Genomic DNA, 19,555 nt, shown 5'->3' on the forward strand with positions numbered 1-19,555 from the left:
TTGCGAATGTTATGGCAGTGGGTCTGGACCATCCCTGGGCCTTTTGGATCAGATTAATACCCCCCCCCCCTTTTTTTTTTTTGAAAAGTTACCAGTAGTTGTGCCCTGCTTTGCTGTTCCTGGCATTAGGTAAAAGAGTACAGAGGCTGATTGATTTAGTCAGCAAAGTGCGTGGCTGGACCAAGCATTTTCCAGTTTATGGCTCTTGGAAGAGCTGCTGTTTTTTAACTCACTTTTTCTTGCTGAAGCTCTATCCTCCAGGAGCCTGTTTTCTGCCTTTATTCAAACTGGTTTGACCAAGCTTTTCCACCTGATTGTCTCTAGTTGGTCAAGCAGGAAATCAATGACAAATTTTGCTGTTCAGACCAGAATCCAGTCTGTGCATCTTTTGATTTAAGGTCCTCGCTGAATTCCAGGCAGTGCTCCCTCAGCAAGCTGCTCAGTACTTGCAGAAAGTTTCTTGCAGAGATCATTCTTCCAGAGGGGAATCCAGTGTTCCCCTCACTAGCTGTCTGCCCTTCTATGGGTGAGATCCTTTGCAACCAGGCAGATTGTTGACCTGGAGGGGTTGATGAATGATCCTTTTGCAACCATAACCAAGTAGCAGCTCTGTGGAATGTGTGTCACGATGTAGCATTATGTTATCCTCTCCTATCTCCCTGGAAGATGCCTCCATCCCTGGGTGACTCTGTCCCCAGCTTCAAGGATGCTGTACAAACCTTCTCTTCCTAAGCCCTCCAGTGACTTACAGTGAAGGGTCCTGCATAGTATCATAGCAACTAGTCGTTTTATACACTACTACCCATGAAGTTTCTGTGCAGTGCCCCTTCTGTTCAGCTTCAGACAGTGTTTCATTTTTTTGTACGTTACCCCCATTCGATTCCTCTTTTTGGTTCTTTGCAGCAGCTTTTCAGTGGTTTGGGACTGGTTTTCTCCAAGCCCCTGTTTGTTCTCAGAGGTACAGTGCTGGCTGGTTTCCTGGCTGGCTAACCTTTTGCTGGGTCGGGCAAAACTAGCTGTTTTGAAATCTCGCTGGAACAGCATGGTTAGGGTAAAGCAGAGTGGTTTGCTAGGTCTGTTAGCCAGCCTGGGAGCCAGGAGTGGCAATCCCAAATACCCCAGAGTTGCAGAGGCTGGGCCTTCATTTCCCCTTAGCTACTGGGAGATTCTGTAACAGCTGTGTGGCTTCCTTCCCTGGTGACCCAGAGTGTACTGGCAAGGGGACAACCTACCCGCTTCCTGGCTGCCCTTGCCCTTCCCTGCTCACCTGGGAGAGCCAGGAGATCTCCCTCTTCCTTTGACTGGTGATCATAGCCACTACTCCTCAGCAGCAGCAGGATGCCCCCCACAAAGCTACTGTAATGGCAACCTCTCCTCTTCTCTTCCCCTCCCCCCCCCCAGCACATGTGCAGCAGGGGCTTAGTCTGCTCTGGTAGTAGGTGTGGGGTTTAACAATTTCCTTCCTCTGCTGTTGGTGACTGCAGATTTCATTGCATCGATAGCACTTGTTACTTTTTCAAGCTTTTTCTTAACTGTGAGGGCTAGCAATGTAATTTGAAAGCTGAGATTCTGATTTCATCCCGTGCCTTTAGGAGCTGAGTTCTCAGGCACAGACCTGTAGTGCCTATGCCGTGACCTGGCCCTCCTGAGAAGTGTTGTTCAATATTTTTTTAAAGCCATTGTAAGAGTCTGTGTTTATGGAGTCACTAACTTCCAGATTACACTAAATTCCTAATTCACATTGAGAGGTGATGGAAAAGGGATTTCTTGCACGAAGACACCTTGTCGGAGTGGGGAAGAAAAGCATGTTTGAATTTGTCTTTTCTTCTGAAATGTATGCATCACTGATGATCCCTATTTCTTACTGATTATGCCTCCCAGACAGCTTAAACTACAGTCTGTCCAGACCAAGGAGCAAGAGAATTCCCTCCTGCACTACAATTTCAAAGTCCCTGAACATGGAGATAGAGCATGTGCTGAGCCTGGAAGCCATGGAAATGCTTCTTCCCAGATGTCATGCTACTTACCCCTCAGTCTCGAAAATCCAGGGAACTGAATAACAAGTTTTATGTTTCTTATGTTCTCAGCATACTTGGACCATAGGAAAAATGTGGTCCCTTCCCCAAATGGCTTCAAGTGGACTGGTAGTATAGCACAGATACATGGTCCAGTGAAATAGTTAGGACTGGAAGTTTCCATCTCAAAGTGGATGTTTTTTTTCTGTTACATATGATAGTCTTCAGAGGAGGGGTCCTGTTAGCTTCATACAATAATAATTTCCCACATCTGAAATGACACTGATATTTCCACAACCATAATGTGTTGATGATGATACTACCTGTGTAGGATTATTACATTTTAAGTTAAATAAGCACACTGAGGTGCCTAAAAAAGCTCCCTCTGTCTCTGTTTATATTTTTATGTTATTTAATGAGGTTAAAGTATTCAGGAAAAAAGCCATCCATGATCTGATCTTCTTTTCATAGGGATAATCATTAGGCAAGTGCAAACCATTTTCATGGGTATTCCCTCTGACTGTTGGGTATTTGGATATAAGCATTTTGATTTCTGCATAGTTATTAATTACATGTTGTGATCTGAAACCTGTATAATGAAGCAAAAACAGTTTGGCAGAAATGTTCACTATGGGCAAATGAATTGGTCACTAAACGTAACATGTTTTCAACCAAGTGAAGGTCCCATTTCAGGGAGTTTCTTTCAAGTAGTTTCAGTTCCTTGGCAGCACATGTTGAATCACATCATTAGTTTTGAAGAAAGACTCCTAGCATGAACTATGTATGGTATAATCCCCATGCATGTACCACAATCTGTTATGGCAACCTTTAATAAACAGAGTTCTGAATTCAGTCAGCAAATCACCTGACTTTGAAGTTTTCTTTTGAGATACCATTGCCGTTGTTACCACAGTCAGTGTCGAATTGCAGTATGGTTACTACTGACAATCTGTTATTTTAGTATTGTTGCTGTATCTAGTGGTTCTAAACTCCTGTGTAAGGATCCAGAGGTGCAGCTGCTTCTATTTTAACCCATATACTGTATTAATAGCTGTTGAGTGGGATTTGGGGCTTGGACGTGATTACTTGGGCTTTGTGTGAAATTTTACCCTTATTTACTTTGCTGAGATAATCTGAAATAACTCTTCTCTGCAGTGGTTTGTAAAATATTCAGACTATTAGTATAACAAACTCACACACTGATATTGGGGCAAATAAGCAATAGAGTCACACACTTCATTACTTACTTATGCCACACTTTACACCTAATTTTGGAGAAACTAAATTAATTCTTTGCATTGGTCTTCATAGCTGAGGATGTGAGGGAAATTCCCACACCTGAGCCATTCTTTTTAGTTCACAAATCTAAGGAACTGTCCCCAATTGAGGTGTCATTGAAACAAATTGATAAATTAAACATTAATAAGTCACCAGGACCAGATGATATTCACCCAATGAGTTCTGTAGGAATTCAAATGTGAAATTGCAGAACTACTAATTATGGTATGTAACCTGTCCTTTTTTATTTTTATTTCATTTTTGATTGCTGGTTTTAAAAAAAGGCTTGCACAGAGTTTGAAATGTGGAAGGAGCATCAGAGTGGTAGTTTGGTGCAACCTAGGCTGTTACTTGAATGTGAGAGAGCAAGTGCGTTAATAGACTGGCTATGAATCACTCATTCTGTCCCTCCAGAAGGAGAGAGGACACAATGCATGTATCTCTGCCACTCTTGCACCTCCTCCCTCTTGGGGTGAGATGGCTGGTGGTAGTGGTGCTGTGAGACCCATGAGCAGTTTTGATTTTATTTTGACTTTGCAGTGTGACTGTCCGTCCGTTCATCGCTCCTTTCCACCCATATCCCTGTGTCCATCCCTAGTGTCCACTCGCTGCCCCAAGCAGACAGGTTTCTCTTCACACCTGTCCCTCTTTCTGCCCCCTTATTCCCTTCAAGATACAAAAGATACTTAAGAATTTCTTAAAATTCTGTTAATGTTTAAAATTTTTAGATTAAACCATTTTAAAAACTAAGAAGATTTTTCTACCAATTTAAGTTTTATATTTACTAGCTTTTCAAATTTTTTGTTTTGGCTTAACCCAATTCAGCAACAGTGAGGACACTGCTTACACTAGTGAAAATCAGGCTTTTAGGTTTTCTGATTGTGGGCAAAATCTATTAGATTCTGCCCATCAATGCCTAGAACGTTTCCTGAAATTTTGAAATTGATTCAACTTAGTTTTCAAAAGTTATCGCGTTACAGATTGACAGAGAAATGCCATCGAGTTGAGTGAAGGGCTTCACTTTTCTTGGCTAGTTATGACGGGGTTACAGGAAACTGAAGCTAGAGACAATGGCTGGCTGTTTTAAAGATCAAGAATTTGGTGATCTGAATTGGTTTGAGCTCCTTGGATTTTAAAAGCTAGATTGCGCCCTTTGGACACCGAAGAACACTAGGGGGACTGCACTGTAGTTGCATTGTGCAGAATGAACTGGCAGGCAGCACACACCAACACAACAGCTACATCACTCTTGGAGAGGTTCTTTTGTTCCCCTTCTGACATACCTGTCCCACTTTGCTGTCCATTGCAGTGGGGATGATGGGGTTTTAGCCTCACTCCACCTCCTTTTAAAGCTGCTGGAACTGCAGGGCAGCTCATTGAACGTTTACCTTCTCTTGCATGATCATGCAGAGGTTAGCCACTGTCTGGCCTTGAGTAGGGCTGGGAATTAGTCACACAAAGGAAATTGAATATAGTAATGTGTATATTTTGTGTTATTTGCCTGTTGCGTATCTGTTCCAACTAGGATTAATATACACAAAGAAAGCAGATTCTCCTTTAGCTAAGTAGGAAGCCCTGCTGCAAAAATTTCCCTGTTCAATTCCTGCTGGAAGAGATTCCACACAAGTAAAGGTTTCAGAGTAGCAGCCGTGTTAGTCTGTATTCGCAAAAAGAAAAGGAGTACTTGTGGCACCTTAGAGACTAACAAATTTATTAGAGCATAAGCTTTCGTGAGCTACAGCTCACTTCATCGGATGCATTTGGTGGAAAAAAATGCATCCGATGAAGTGAGCTGTAGCTCACGAAAGCTTATGCTCTAATAAATTTGTTAGTCTCTAAGGTGCCACAAGTACTCCTTTTCTTTTCACACAAGTAAAGATAATTATTCAATTGATAAGTTAATTGGATTATTTTCTATATTATCTGAGTGCTGTAGAACAATAAGTCAAATTTCTTTTTAGCCTTTATTTATTTTAAAAGTCAACTGGGGTAAACTTCCACTTGGTCTCTTTGCCACAGGGGTAATTAATGTTCATTGCTTCTGTGTCTGCTCCAAGGGCAGTTGAGCTCTAGCATCAATGACAGAATCATTCTCCTTGCTTGGGGTCAAGAGTTCCTCTGTGTCCCCTCTGATTCAGAGGGTCTTTTGGAAAGTTGGACAAGACAGATCCAGGATTTTATTGATAGTAGTAACAGGGGTTGGCACTTTTGATCTCTGACATCCTGGTTCTGATGTCGGAGACTCAAATCCTAATTACCAATCTACCTGATCTCTTTGCTCAGGGTTTGTACATGAGTCTCCACTCAGATCCAGAGTTTCTGAGATTGACTTCTTGACTTCTGTTTTGCTGGGGCCACTTGAACAAGGCTTTTCTGCTGAAGTCCAAAAATGATATAGGAGATTTTGAAAAAACTTAATCTAATGAATTGGAACAGATTCTCCATCTGAGCACCTCGGGTCCTAGATGGTATTATGTCACTTTCAAGATGCATTATCTTGTACTTGGACTTTCTATTACAGCAGGCAAAACTGTGTTTTGTTTGAATTTGATCAGGGTGTATTTGACTGCCACTTCAGCTTTCCACCTTCCATTGCAAGGGTTATTTAATTATTTAAATTTATTAAAAGGAACAAGAGGGATAGGTGCCTCTAACAAATACTTAAAATATGCAAAAGTGAAAGCAACAGTAGCCCCATTACATATGCTACTGAATAACCAAACAACACAAGATAAACCAAATTTCCATTTTTTCCTAAATGTTGTCCTCAACAATATTTGCTTCTTCAGCAGCCCTCGTAAAAGAGATGTGGATCAATGCTTACTTTCAGGCTGTTTCAGACTGTGGAGGAGGAATACGTTCCAGAGGAAGGGGCCATGCCAGCACCCCCCTCTGCCCCCCCGCCCCCCGATTTATACCTGGGGGAGACCATAGATCTCAGATGCAGCAATATAACCTGCACTATCCAGGTTTATGGAAAGGATTGCATCATGAAAAGTTTTTTTTAAAAAATGGACATATTTAGTCTTGAGCAAAGAAGATTGAGAGGGGATCTGGTAAGTGTTCAAATATGTTAAGGGCTGTTATGAAGAGGAGGTGATCAGTTGGTCTCCGGGTCCACTGAAAGTAGGACAGGAAGCAATTGGCTTATTCTGCAGCAAGGTTAGATATTAGGAATAACTTTTTCACCATATGGATAGTTAAATATTGGAATAGATTACCAAGGGAGGGGGGGTTTGTGAAATCCTCATTGTTTTAAAAAAAAAAAAAAAAAAAAAACAAGTTGGACAAACACCTATCATGGACAGTCTAGGTTTACTTGGTCCTGCCACAGTGCAGTGGGGTGGACTAGGTGACCTCTCAAAGTCCCTTCCAGCCCTATGTTTTTATGGATTGTTTTGCTGTAGTTGCCATGGCAAAGGAGATTGAATTCTCCATGCATTAGTTTTGCTTTTGTAACTGTGGTGGGACATGTTCATTTGAGTTGCCCTAGAAATATGAACTTCCTTTGCCAGGTGATTGGAATCTTGTTCTCATAAAGTTTATGGGGCCTCTGGCCGTCTATTTGTCAGACTTTTCTCTGGACTGTCTCTCTGCGAAAAGGGCATCCCTCACACCTATGACATCAGCCATGAGAGTTAGTAAGAGGATACTGGCCTAGTAGTTAATCCTCCCTATGCTGTATTCCATATGAAAAAGGTGGTCCTGCCTTTGTCCCCATACCAAATTTCGGTCTAATGTGACCTTTGATTCCATTGGAATCATTTCAGTGGGGTGGGTGTATTTTTTTCCCCTCAGTTTCATTCACACCAAGGGAGATCAGGCTCCATTCTTTGGATGTCTAGGAAGACTTCTGTCTTGATAGGACCAATCTATGCTAAAGTTGTAGTAAGTGGGGTAAGATCAGGGCCCAGTCTATCACAGCTTAAAGACTGGTTTCAGAGTAGCAGCCGTGTTAGTCTGTATTCGCAAAAAGAAAAGGAGTACTTGTGGCACCTTAGAGACTAACAAATTTATTAGAGCATAAGCTTTCGTGAGCTACAGCTCACGTCATCGGATGCATTTGGTGGAAAAAACAGAGGAGAGATTTATATATATACACACACACACACACACACACACACACCCCATGAAACAATGGGTTTATCATACACACTGTAAGGAGAATGATCACTTAAGATAAGCCATCACCAGCAGCAGGGGGGGAAAGGAGCTTAAAGACTGTCCAAATAGATCAGACAGAACAAATGTGATTGTTATGAACTTGGCCACCTGGATATCAGAGTACATTCTGCTATGCCTAAGGCAGCTACCATAGCATGCCTTTGCATTGTTTTCATTGGAGAATTTGGCAGGCTAGAAGCTCTGTATTTTCTTGAAAGCGGTTTTTTCTCCCTCAGCTTGACTTCCAAATCTGAGACCTAGCTTGGGAGAAGAAATGTGCAGTCATGTTTTAACTAGTGCTTTCTTGACACTGCTGGCAGAACTGATGCTCGCTTTTGGAGACCAGTTCTGTGGTCTGTGTTCAAATAGAACTCCTCAATCCACCTTTGTGCTTATTAAACACCCACAAGTGGGAATATACAGAAGCCACCACAATGTATAAAGAAAAGGATGTTATCAGTAGCTACAGTTCTTAGTGAGTGTTGCTTCTGCACAGCACAGTACCCATCTTCCTTTCCCCTCCCCGCCCCCCGGACCTCAGAGTCATGGTTAAAAAGCCCTGAATTAGTGTAAGGAACTGAAGGGCAATGGGGGCCACTCTTCCATTTTTATTTGTGGAAACCTACATGAACAGGAAGAATGAGTGGCCCCAACAGACTCTGCTCTTTAGAAGACTCTAAGCTCCCACAATTCTGAATATTCTGAGCCAACACTCTCTTGAAGAACTATGGTTATGGTAAGTAACTTGTGTCCCCTCCCAGCTCCATACTCATGGAATGCACCTTGAACAAACTCTCTCCTTGCATGGCCTTAAAGCACAGTTCTGCCATGCAAAATGACTATGTAAAAATAGCACCTTCTTACTGAAAGACCAGATGGACTTCTGATTAAAGCACTAAGAATTAGATTATCTTAGTTCTGTCCCTGGATACTTACATGACCCCCATCACCATTATATCTGAGCATCTCACATTCTTTAACGTATTTATCAGAGAAATGCTATTGTTCCCATTGTATAGATGAGGAACTGAGGCACAGAGAGCTCAAATGACTCTGTAGCTGAGCAGGAAATTGAACATAAATCTCCCAGTCCTGGCTATTCCCTAACCACTGGACCATCTTTTCCCTCTTTCCTGGGTGACTCCAGATAAGAATCTGGCTTGGAGAATCTCTTACTATGTACAAATCAGAACAAGTACAGCTTGATTTTTAGATCCCAGGGTAAGTTTGTGGGGTTGGCAGTTAGAAGTAGTGTTGTACCTAGCATTTGAAAATGTATTTTGGTGCCCTAAATTTTGAATGCATGGGTGAACATTTGGTTCACTTTTGTCTCTAAATTTCAAACATTTGTGTGTAGAATTATTTCTTTTAACAATAAAATAATACATCAGCTCTGAGCTCTGTTAGTGCCTGAGCGTAGCATTGACTGTTACATATTAACTGGCAGGTTGAAGTTATGCAAGACATCAGGATGTTGTCCCATCAGTTTGTCTTCTCCTGCCATAGCTCTCACCTGTGGAATCTTTCAAGTCTCTGTTCTATCACCCATCCTGTTCAACATCTATATAAAGCCACATGCGGAAACTGTAAGAATTCATGGCCTCAAGTGAAGCAGTATGGTGTGATGTATATGGCACTGGACTTGGAGTCAGGAGACCTGGGTGCTGTTCATTGATCTTCTGTGTGAGTTTGGGCAAGTCACTTCACTTCTCTGTCTCTGTTTCACTTTGCACCTGTTGTCTGTTTAGACTGTAAGCACTTCAGGCATGGGCAGTCTCTCACTGTTTGCATGTGCAATGCCTAGCACAACGGGGCCCCAATCTTGGTTGGTGCCTCAAGGGAACTGTTTTTATATGTAATATGTAAAACTATACCTGGACAATACCCAGTTCTATATCTCATTCCTGATGCTGATAGCATTATTTCCAGCTCTCTTAGTGACTGGCTGAGATTTGCAGTTGCATAAAAGGCAAGTGGCTGAAACTGTATTTGAGCAAGAGAAAGCTAATGCTTGTAGGGAAAAGGCAACATTTTGAAAACTTAGTGAGCACCATAACATCTCCCACTCTGAAGATGCTCTTCAGTGGTCATCTTGATTCATAACTTGAACATCTTCTTGGGCACTCAACTAGCTACAGCTGAAAATACCACCTTCAATCTGAGGCTGGCAAGAAAGTTGTTTCCCTTCATGTGGGATGATGACTTGGATACAGTGATTATGCCTTTGTGACTTCCAAGCTGAACTACTGCATCTCATTGTACGTGGGGATGAGTGCATTCCCCTTAAAAAAGCTCCAACTTGTCCAAAACTTAGAAGCCTGACTTCTGTGTAGCATTGGCTGCTGAGGTACATCACCCTGATACTCCACTTGCTACATTGGCTCCTCATTCAAAGTAGCAGCTCTCACCTTTAAGACCATCCAATGCATTAGACTAAGTTATGTAAAAATTTGGAAGCGATGATTTCCTTTGACAATGTCCACAGCAAAGATTAAATTGTATAAGGCAAGAGTCCTGCTCTTGAGAGCCAAGGAAAAAGCTTTCTTGGCAACTGGATCAAGACTATTTAACTCCCAGAGGAAGTGACAATGCCCATGGATGACTTTCAGTATGAAATGCAACTTGCCTCTTCAGCCTAGCCTTTGCACAGCAAGAGCTACTCAGAAAAAGTAGAAGTGGGGAGAGAAATTCTCACACACGTGTTTGAAAAGAAAAAAAAAACATTCTCATAACTCCTTGCAGAGGAGGGTGAAAGCTACTCTGCTGTGGGATTCTTTCTTGCTTTAGCTCTTTTTTTTGAGAGGCACTCGGATAGCGGGGTTGCAAATAAGAAGCAGGATAGATAAACAGCCATGTAGGCTAAGTATGGAGAAGGGTATAGGAACTGTGCGCTTGAACTTATGACTTTGGTTGGCTCTTTACATAGAGAATACAAAACAGAGTATTTAATACTTGTGTCGTAGGGACCTTCTAAAAGAAAACCATTTGTGCTTCAGTTCTTGAGGGAGGTTAGTGTTGTGGAAGGCTTAATTTTTTGGTCTTGCTTTTTGTGAGAGCACATATCTAAGTTATCCATGATTTTTGTATAATGTTTCAAGTTTGGTAGCTTAGGCAACCTTTCAGAATTTGTGGCTGTCAGTTTGTTTGTTTGTTTGTTTGTTTTTAAATCTCATAAACTTACTGAATGCAAGGTAAGATGTAAAATGGCAATGCCAGCATTGCAATGGAGAATACAATTCTTGTGCTGTTGACACAAGAGTTTCATAGATAATTGAGCTTGACCTGTATGCCTGTTTTAATATTTCATTTGTTCCGGACTATTATTAGTCACATCTTTTTTGACGGTAAATGTTGTTGTTTTTTTTTTTTTTTTAAATGTGACTAAACTGCTATTTAACCCTGCTACAGTAATGTGACAGTAGGCTAGTCCAGGCAGGTAGCATTCACTTGGTAACTAGCGTACTTAATCAGCTTGCTTCAACCTGCAGCAAATTAAAGCTTTGTGAGCTCTAGCACATAAGTGATAAAAGCAGCTTGCATCGTGGATAAAAATTAATAGGGCATTTCCAGTGTACTCATTACCGTAAATGAAATCTCAGCCTTATGATTTATTCTTGGCTTTTGGTTAAAGATAGATCAAATGTACAACATCCTTAAGTTTTTACAACCTAATTAGGGTGTGTGTGTGTGTGTGTGTGTGTGTGTGTATATAAAAATATAATTTAAATTACCCCATGGCCAAGAAAACAACAAAATAGTAATTGTGTTTTGTAGGATATGGCAAACATTTTTTCTATCCTGTAATCACTCTGTAGAGGAATCGTAGCAAACTGCATATCTAGAACCATCCTGATACGAATGAGTAATGCTGGTAGAGAACCAAAGCTTTTGCCACGGTCATATTCTACAGAGGTTGAAATTGTTGCCAAACAAAACTTAGCATGATAATTTCAGATCTGTTCAAACTGCCCAGAAAATGATTGAAAACCTTTGGTTGACTTCATAGATTTTAAGACCAGAAAGAATCATCCTAATAATGTAATCTGACATTCCTGCATAACATAAATGTCACCCAGTAATTCCTGTATCAAGCCCAATCATTTGTAGTTAACTATGTAGGACATAACTATTTGGCTATATATTAATGGAAATTAAACTTCTTAATAGGTATCTATTTTTTTTTAAAAAGAATTCAAAATTTATTTCAAAGTGCTGAATTTCTTTTTACATTTTTTTAAATTAGTAGTTTTTCTTAAATTTTGGAGGATTTTTTTTAAAGCCACCTTTTTATAAAGCACTTTAGATCAGAGCATAAAAACATTCCTGTGTTTTATGAAAGATAATTATCTAAATTAGTCAATGATGAAATCTCTTGACATGCCTTTTTTCAGATTTTCCAAGAAATGATTGCAGCAAGTTTAGTGCCCCAAACAAGAGAGACAACGATCAGCAGCTAAACTGCACCCAGGCAGCATTAGGGATGGAACCCAGAAAAGAACACAGGATCCCTGGCATTTTAGCTATAGGAGAATCATATAGTTGTAGAGTATTGGGGGTTATAGCCCTCTGGACTAGAGGAAGACATAGGAGTAACATTTTCAAAAGCACTTAAGCAATTTAGGTTTTTAAGAATCTAAGGGCCAAATTTTCAAAGGTATTTAGGCACCTTAAGATGCTGATAGATGCCTCATGGGATTTACAGAAGCACCTAAGCAGGTTAGGCACCTGACTCCCATCAAAATCAATCATCCTGAAGAGAATTGTGCTCAAGATGGAAAACTTTCTGGCTGAAGAACAAGCCAGGATTAGATCCAAAAGAATTACAGTGGAGCAAATATTTAGTCTGCCTGTGCTATGCGAGAAAGTGTTGGCGAATGATGGGAAAGTGGTCCATGTCTTTGTGGATTTTTCTAAGGTGTTTGACAGGATAAAGTACAAACCTTTTTGAGCTATCCCGCAGCTGGGCAGACTTGGTTGAGATGTAACAAGGCTGATACAAATTCTCTGTGAAAGTGCAAGGGAGTGAGTGTTCATAGGGTGTGAGCAAAGTAGTTGATTTGATTTAAGGATGGGTGTCAGACAGGGCTGCATGCTATCACCAATGCTCTTCCATTGTTCTCTTGAAGAAATGTTAAGATGAACCACTGAGGGAAATTTACAGGCAGGTATATTCATTGATGGATTAAGAATTAGTCATCTGTGTTTTGCTGATGATATTGACCTGATTGGATTATTGCAAGAAGGGTGCAAAAATTGCCAGAAACAGCGGTAGTGGAAGACGTTAGGTCTAAAGATGAAAAAACAAAGACAATGGTGATATCTAAGTCTATTAAATAGGTGATACTTCTATCCAAATCTGAAGAGGAAGAAAGCCGCTCAGTGTCCTGTTTCCTTAGCAGTGTATTGAATAATTTAAATACCTGGGTACTATGACTATAATGGATGCTAAACATCTTTTAGACAGCCAACATCGAGTTGGACTTGGGACACTGCTCTAGCGACTTTCAGCCGACTTTCAACTGTCTAAGCAAGTGTGTTACCATGAAGTGTAAAAATGAAATCGCTGCAGCCTCTTGTCTTCAGCATCTTGCTATATGTGTGCGAGACATGGATGCTAGGGAAACAGGACATTAAGAGGCTTTCTGCTTTGAAATTGAAATGGTGATTGCTGCACAGTAACTATACTTCTCACATGACAAATGATGAGGTAGGTAATCGCCCAAATTTAAAGCATAACTGGAGTGATATCTGATATCAGTTAAGTCAGACAAAGAAAACTTGAGTTTGTGGAACCTGTGGGTTGGATGAGCAGAGGAAGAGCGCCAAAGCAAGTTTTGCAGGGATTGGTGCCAGGACATGGGGCACCCACAGTGAGTGTGTTTCATCAATGTGGCTGAGAGCATGGGATGCAATATGGCACACTTTCAAGGCTGTGTGAAGACTTGCAAAATGTTGAGGAAGATTGCTGGCCAATGACTCCTGCATGCTGTTTACTGTTCATTGTGATGCGAGTCTATGGGGCTTTGTACTGTGAGAGAATATATGTGTTTATGTACTTATGTTGTGTAGTACTTTCATTCACACTGAAATTCATGAGTGTGTTCTTGAAGCAAGGTACAGAATTGGATCCTCTAAGATTATTTCCTCATATTACTGGATATTTAATCGTCATGTCTTTCAGGCAATTGCTGTCTTTACTGTTACTGTTTCATTCATTTTAAATGTAGGCATGTGATAATAGCTAATAGATACCTCTTCTTTTCCCTTAGGATTGATTAATAGATATTCTTCCTACACTGACTGCAAGTTCACCAGCATAGCTGAATTCCTGGGTGTAGATGTTTAAATGGGAGGCATAACATATGTCTTCAGTATTAGTGTTAATTAAACTTTATACATAGAGATTCCATGTTAACAAATTGATTTTTTTAAAATATATTTGTAACATTTGGATTCTGGTGTATCTTTAAGGTCTTCTTACATTAAACTTTGTATTTTGAAGTGATTTAAATAGTGTTTTTAATTAATCCCTCAGTACCTTAACTTGTTGTCTTTGCTGTTTGTTTATTAATTAGGGAGGAAAAATGAATTACATACATTTTATCATAGCTGAGCTCCAGTAGGTAACTAGTTTTATAATTTGATCTAGTAACCTCTCTTAATATGGAAAAATTCCTCAGCATGGAAACAAACTCAAGCCAGTATGCCATTGTCTCTAACAACACAACAGTGATCCTTGTATCTTAGCAAAAAACTGAAATGCCAGTGCAAACAATTATCACATCTCCTGTATTACTCTTCTGATGTGAAATATGTTCAGAGTTTATAGGGTTCAGAACATAATTCACATAGATCATTTGCTGTGGCAGCTGCTGAAAGAAACAGCAACCAGTTGTTTTCGGGCAGCCTCTGCTACCGCATTTCATCTTCTGTTGGCAAGTTTTCTATTGATGTCTTAGCATAGCTGTAGAGAAGCCTAAGGCGGACAGATGTTGCAGCCTTATGTCCAGTTGAGAATAAATTATTGATGCTCTTCACGTACGAGAGGATGTTGCAATATAAGCCTATTAACAGTAATTGTACAATGATGGTTGCTTTTTTCCTAAATAATTTTCGTGATGAATTATTTTAATTTTTCAGTCTTTATCTTGGTATCATTCATTCAGAATTCTGCAGTGCAGTTTTTAACCCAAAAAGCAAAACTGTTCTGAAATGAGACAATTACATTAATAAATAATTGCTGTTTTGTTGCAGATGACTATAGCTGCGTCGGGGCTCACTTATCCTTGCCATCGACTTACAGTAGGAAGAAGATCTTCACCTGCACAAACCAGAGAACAGTCAGAGGAGGTAAGAAAAATCTGTCAGCTTTACAAATATACTCCAGAAGGGAATGTCCAGAAGCCTGTTCTGCACTGGTCATTGTCTCCTCTGGTGTTGACTGCGGTGGACACACAAAATGAATCAATCTACAATACCTGTACAAGATATTCAGTAGAAAGAAAGAAAAAGTGGAGCTGATGGAAATGAGGGAAGAACCAAAGCAAGGGAGTCATAGTGAGGTACTATTAAAAATAATCAAAAGAAAACTAAAAAGTAAAATGTATACAACTTTTGAAACCTTATAGCCAGTACTGTTAGTGACACCTGTAGTTAAAATTGCCTGATGTAGTCCCTAATGAGCTTCTGCTTTCATTTGCTTATAACTTTGAGAGAGTATTTAGACTGAAATTTTCCCTGCTTGCCTTTCACCTCAGGTTGAATTTAAAATAGGCACCTTGACATTTTAAACATTTTTCCAACCATTTTATGTAGAGTGCTCTAGCAGCTTAAGCCCTGCCTTGATGGGCAAAAAGGGTGTGTGTTTCAATCTTATTAGCACAGTTGAGCTGGTTTACTGTAGTTGTAAACTACTGTCAAGATGCAAGCTAACACTCTTAAAACAGTATTAGCCTAGGTTCCCTCCTAGGCTACAGCAGAGTTAGCCAGTACCTAAATACTGTGGTAATCTGCTGGCTAGAGGTGAACTGGTGAACAGATAAGTCTGGTTTACACATCAGCAACAGAATTGTTAACTAAGTTCAATAATAAGGCTTAATCTTGCCCCATGTTACACCCATACAACCTTATTGAAAAAAGCTGAAGTTTGATTTCCTAAAATGTTTTATGAATCTAAGGCATTAAATCTATGTGATTTGCACAGTTGAGGTAATTGAAAATAGTGGGTTCTTCTTCAAGAAGTGTCCCTAAAGGTGCTTCACTTTAGGTGTCTTGACGCCTTGTGCTTGTAATTGGAGATTTGTAGTAGCAGTGCCCCTGTTGGCCGTGCACGCACAGTAGCCGTCTCGTGCCATTCTGAGTCGCCACTTAGCTTGTGCAGTAAACCATCCCTCAGTTCCTTCTTTACCACCTTTGGCTTGAGTCGGAGCAATAGCAGTACCCATCTATCTTGTGAATTGCTTATATTCCCATCTTTATTTATCCTTTTTGCCAGCTTTCATCCATCAAAATGGATAAATATATATATTTATTTTGTTTGCTCCACCACTACCGGCAGGTCCCTGCCGATGGTGATCTCATTACGACCGTTTCTGTAGATCTGGACCTCCTCAGGCATTTCTGGTTCCCTCGCCTTTAAACGTTGCCTGACCTGCAGGCTATCTATTCCTGTATCGGATGGTCATGCTCAGTGCATCCACTGTCTTGGGGAAACCCATATACCACAGAAGTGTCCATGTTGCAAGAAATTATCTGCCAGGACACTGAAAGCCAGGGACCTCCAACTAAAATTATTAATGATGGAGAAATCCCTCAGGCCAGCCTCTGACCCAGAGTCCAGGACTCCTCCTGGTCAACCATCTCCAGCAGCAGCCTCAGATAAGGGCTATACACAAACCATGTATAAGGACCCTGTATCTAAGAAGGAGACCAAACATCGGTCACAGTCATCGTCACAGAGAGATTCCCTTAAAGAAGAAGCGGTGTCCTGGCGAGAAATCTGCCCCAATACCGACAGCACTGAGAACCTCGGACCAAGAGGCTCCAGGGCTGTCCGGTACTGAGATGTCCTGAGGAGCCACGGCACCGACACTGCCAGGCTCTCACTCAGGTGCACGAGCTAAAACTAGGCTCCCTAGCTCAGCACCAACAGGGTTGAAGAACGCCTTGGCACCAACTAGTGTAATGGCGCCATCTACTGCATATACACAGCCTTACAAGAACTCAGCAGCGTTAGAGCATACTACACTGCCATCCATGGCACCAACCTTCCTGGTACTCGCAAAAAGAAAAGGAGTACTTGTGGCACCTTAGAGACTAACAAATTTATTAGAGCATAAGCTTTCGTGAGCTACAGCTCACTTACTGCAACTCTTTACCAGATAGGAGGACTTGGCAGTCTCCTCCATGCTGGGAACACCCCTCTTCGGCACCAACAGTACCCCAGTCAGACCAGGACCGAGGGGAATAGGCACTCCTAGTGCACCTCCACTATCTAGTGATGAGGATGATTCAGGTCTTTATATCCCTTGTCATTCCTCCCCAAAACTGGGAACCTCTCACTAAACCTCCTATGCCTGGGTAAAGCTGGCAGGCACAAACATAGATACCTCCACCTGTTTTTATGCCACCCAATTGACCATACTGGGACCTATGGGCAATCTACAAAGCACAAAATCTTAAACTCCCCAACCCACCAACATCAAGGGCCACCCAGTCACCTTCACCCATGAGCCCACCACCATCAGAGGCCCAGGAGGAAGAGGGAGAGGAGTTGGAAGAGGTTACTGAAGGCGAGACACTGCCACCCCCCCATATTTCATCCTCTTCTCTGGACGAAACAATTATGCCACTGCCTCCCACCACATGAGATGACTTCAAGTCCTTCCAGGACTTATTCAAAAGACTTGCACAATCCCTGGACATCTCTTTAGCAGAGCTGCCAGAGACCCAGCACAAACTTACAGACATCCTGCAGTCATCCCCATCAGCAAAAATAGCTCTGCCCATTAACGCTGCTAAAATAGATCTTTCAAAGATAATATGGCACTGGCCACTGTCCCACCCTCCCGTAAACTCTCGGACAGAAAGTATTATGTACTAGCGAAAGGGGCTGAGTTCTTATTCACCCAGCTCCAAATTCACTGGTCGTAGAGGCAATAAACCAAAAGGCGAAAACAGCACCAGTCAAAAAGCACCCCTTATGACAAAGGCTGGAAAAGGCTTGATCTCTTCGGATGCAAAGCCTATTCCTCGGCCTTGCTGCAATTTCTCATAGCAAACTACTCGGCTCTGTTGGCAAAATAAACCTACAACTTGTTTAATAAAATGACATCTGTTATTGAACAAATACCGGAGGAGTCAAAGGAGCAATACAAAGCTAACATTGCGGAGGGCTCTTTAATTACCAAAACAGCACTGCAGGCCTCCCTTGATCCCGCTGACATGGCAGCTCATTCCATCGCCACGTCCATGGTCATGAGTCAAACATCATGGCTCCACCTCTCTGGATTTCCTAGGGAAGTACAACCCACATTTCTGGAAACCACAGATGCATCCCTATATACCTTAAAGGACTTGAGAACCACCTTGAAGACGGTAGGTATTTACGTCCTCCCAAACGAGAAAAAACAGGGCAGATTTTCTACCCAAAGATTCCGTCTTGCCCCATACTCCCAACCCCAGTGACAATACGATCAACGCCGCAAGCAAAAATCAGTGAGGCGCAGGCAGAACCAGGATCAACCTGCCACATCTCAACCTTCAACATCCTGTCAATCATTTTGAAGTATTGGTCGAGGGCTCGAGACCTCTATTTTCTCCCATGCTGGATTATCAGATGACCTCCTCTCTCTTTGAAGACCACCTGCTACCATACTACCCAGTCCGGAACAACATCACTACAGAAAAATGGGTGCTGGAAATCATCCAGAAGGTTACTCTATTCCATTTATTTCTACTCCCCCCTACCCACCCGCCTTCCCTATCCCTCTTCAGGGACCCCTCTCATGAGATCCTGTTGCAGCAGGAAATAAGCCATCTCCTGCAACTAGGAGAACCACTCCAACACAGGGGAAGAGGATTTTATTCCCATTATTTTCTGATGCAGAAAAAGAACGGGCGCTGGAGACCCATTCTGGACTTATGCAAACTCAACAAGTTTGTAAGGAGGCAACACTTCAGAATGGCAACCGTAATTCCGGCATTAGAGAAAGGAGATTGTGTCTCTTTCCTTGACCTACAGGATGCCTACTTTCACATCACTATTCATCCAGCACACAGATGAGTTCTGTGCTTCACACTAGGCCATCAACATTACCAATACACAGTACTACCCTTTGGCTTGAGGCCATGGGTATTCTTCAAAGTCCTCGCCGTCGCTGCAGCTCACCTCCGCAGGCTAGGGGTAATGATCTTCCCATATTCGGTGCTCTTATGAGGCAGTCGTCCAACTCAGCAGATGGCAGTACAAGGTCCACCAACCTAGGGTTTCAAATAAACATCCAAAAGTCCACCCCATTCCCTGTGCAACAACTAGAGCTTATAGGGGCCTATCTTGACTGTCCCGCAGCACAAGCGAGATTACTCCAATAGCGATTCCTCAACCTAACCAGGCTGATGATAACAATCACAGACAGCCCCCAAACATCCTCCAGGACCTGCCTACAACTCCTTGGGCATATGGCTGGTACAACTTATGTAGTCAAACATGCCCAACTGCATATGAGATGCCTACAGGCCTGGCTCTGCACCTGCTATATACCATACACGCATTTCCTCCACAAACTGCTCACTATGCCCCACAGAGTGAAGAATTCCCTCAAGTGGTGGATGCAACTGCAAAACATCTGCTCGGAGGTTCCATTTCAACAAAAATCTCCCGCTATAACAATCACCACAGATGCCTCCCTACTGGGATGGGGAGCCCATCTGGACAACACCACCACCCAGGGACACTGGTTCCCAGTGGAAACCAACCTATGTATAAACATTCTAGAACTCCAAAAAGTCAGAAAAGTATCCAAACACTTCCTTCTGCTTATTTGCAACAATACCATCAAAGTCCTCAAGGACAACACAGCCTACATGTTTTATATAAA

At 41.8% G+C, this 19,555-nt stretch overlaps 1 protein-coding gene across 3 annotated transcripts in view; it reads left to right on the plus strand.

Moving 5' to 3' along the window:
- The window catches only part of FAF1 (Fas associated factor 1), a 299,927-nt gene that overhangs the window by 183,061 nt on the left and 97,311 nt on the right, over nt 1–19,555 (plus strand). For all 3 annotated transcript variants that reach the window (XM_038412503.1, XM_043520083.1, XM_043520084.1), the window contains one exon: nt 14,712–14,807. In XM_038412503.1, coding sequence (XP_038268431.1) covers nt 14,712–14,807 — 96 coding nt within the window. The remainder of the gene's footprint in view (nt 1–14,711; nt 14,808–19,555) is intronic.

This window comes from Dermochelys coriacea, chromosome 8, assembly GCF_009764565.3.
Source record: "Dermochelys coriacea isolate rDerCor1 chromosome 8, rDerCor1.pri.v4, whole genome shotgun sequence".
In the NCBI taxonomy this organism is placed as follows: Eukaryota; Metazoa; Chordata; order Testudines; family Dermochelyidae; genus Dermochelys; species Dermochelys coriacea.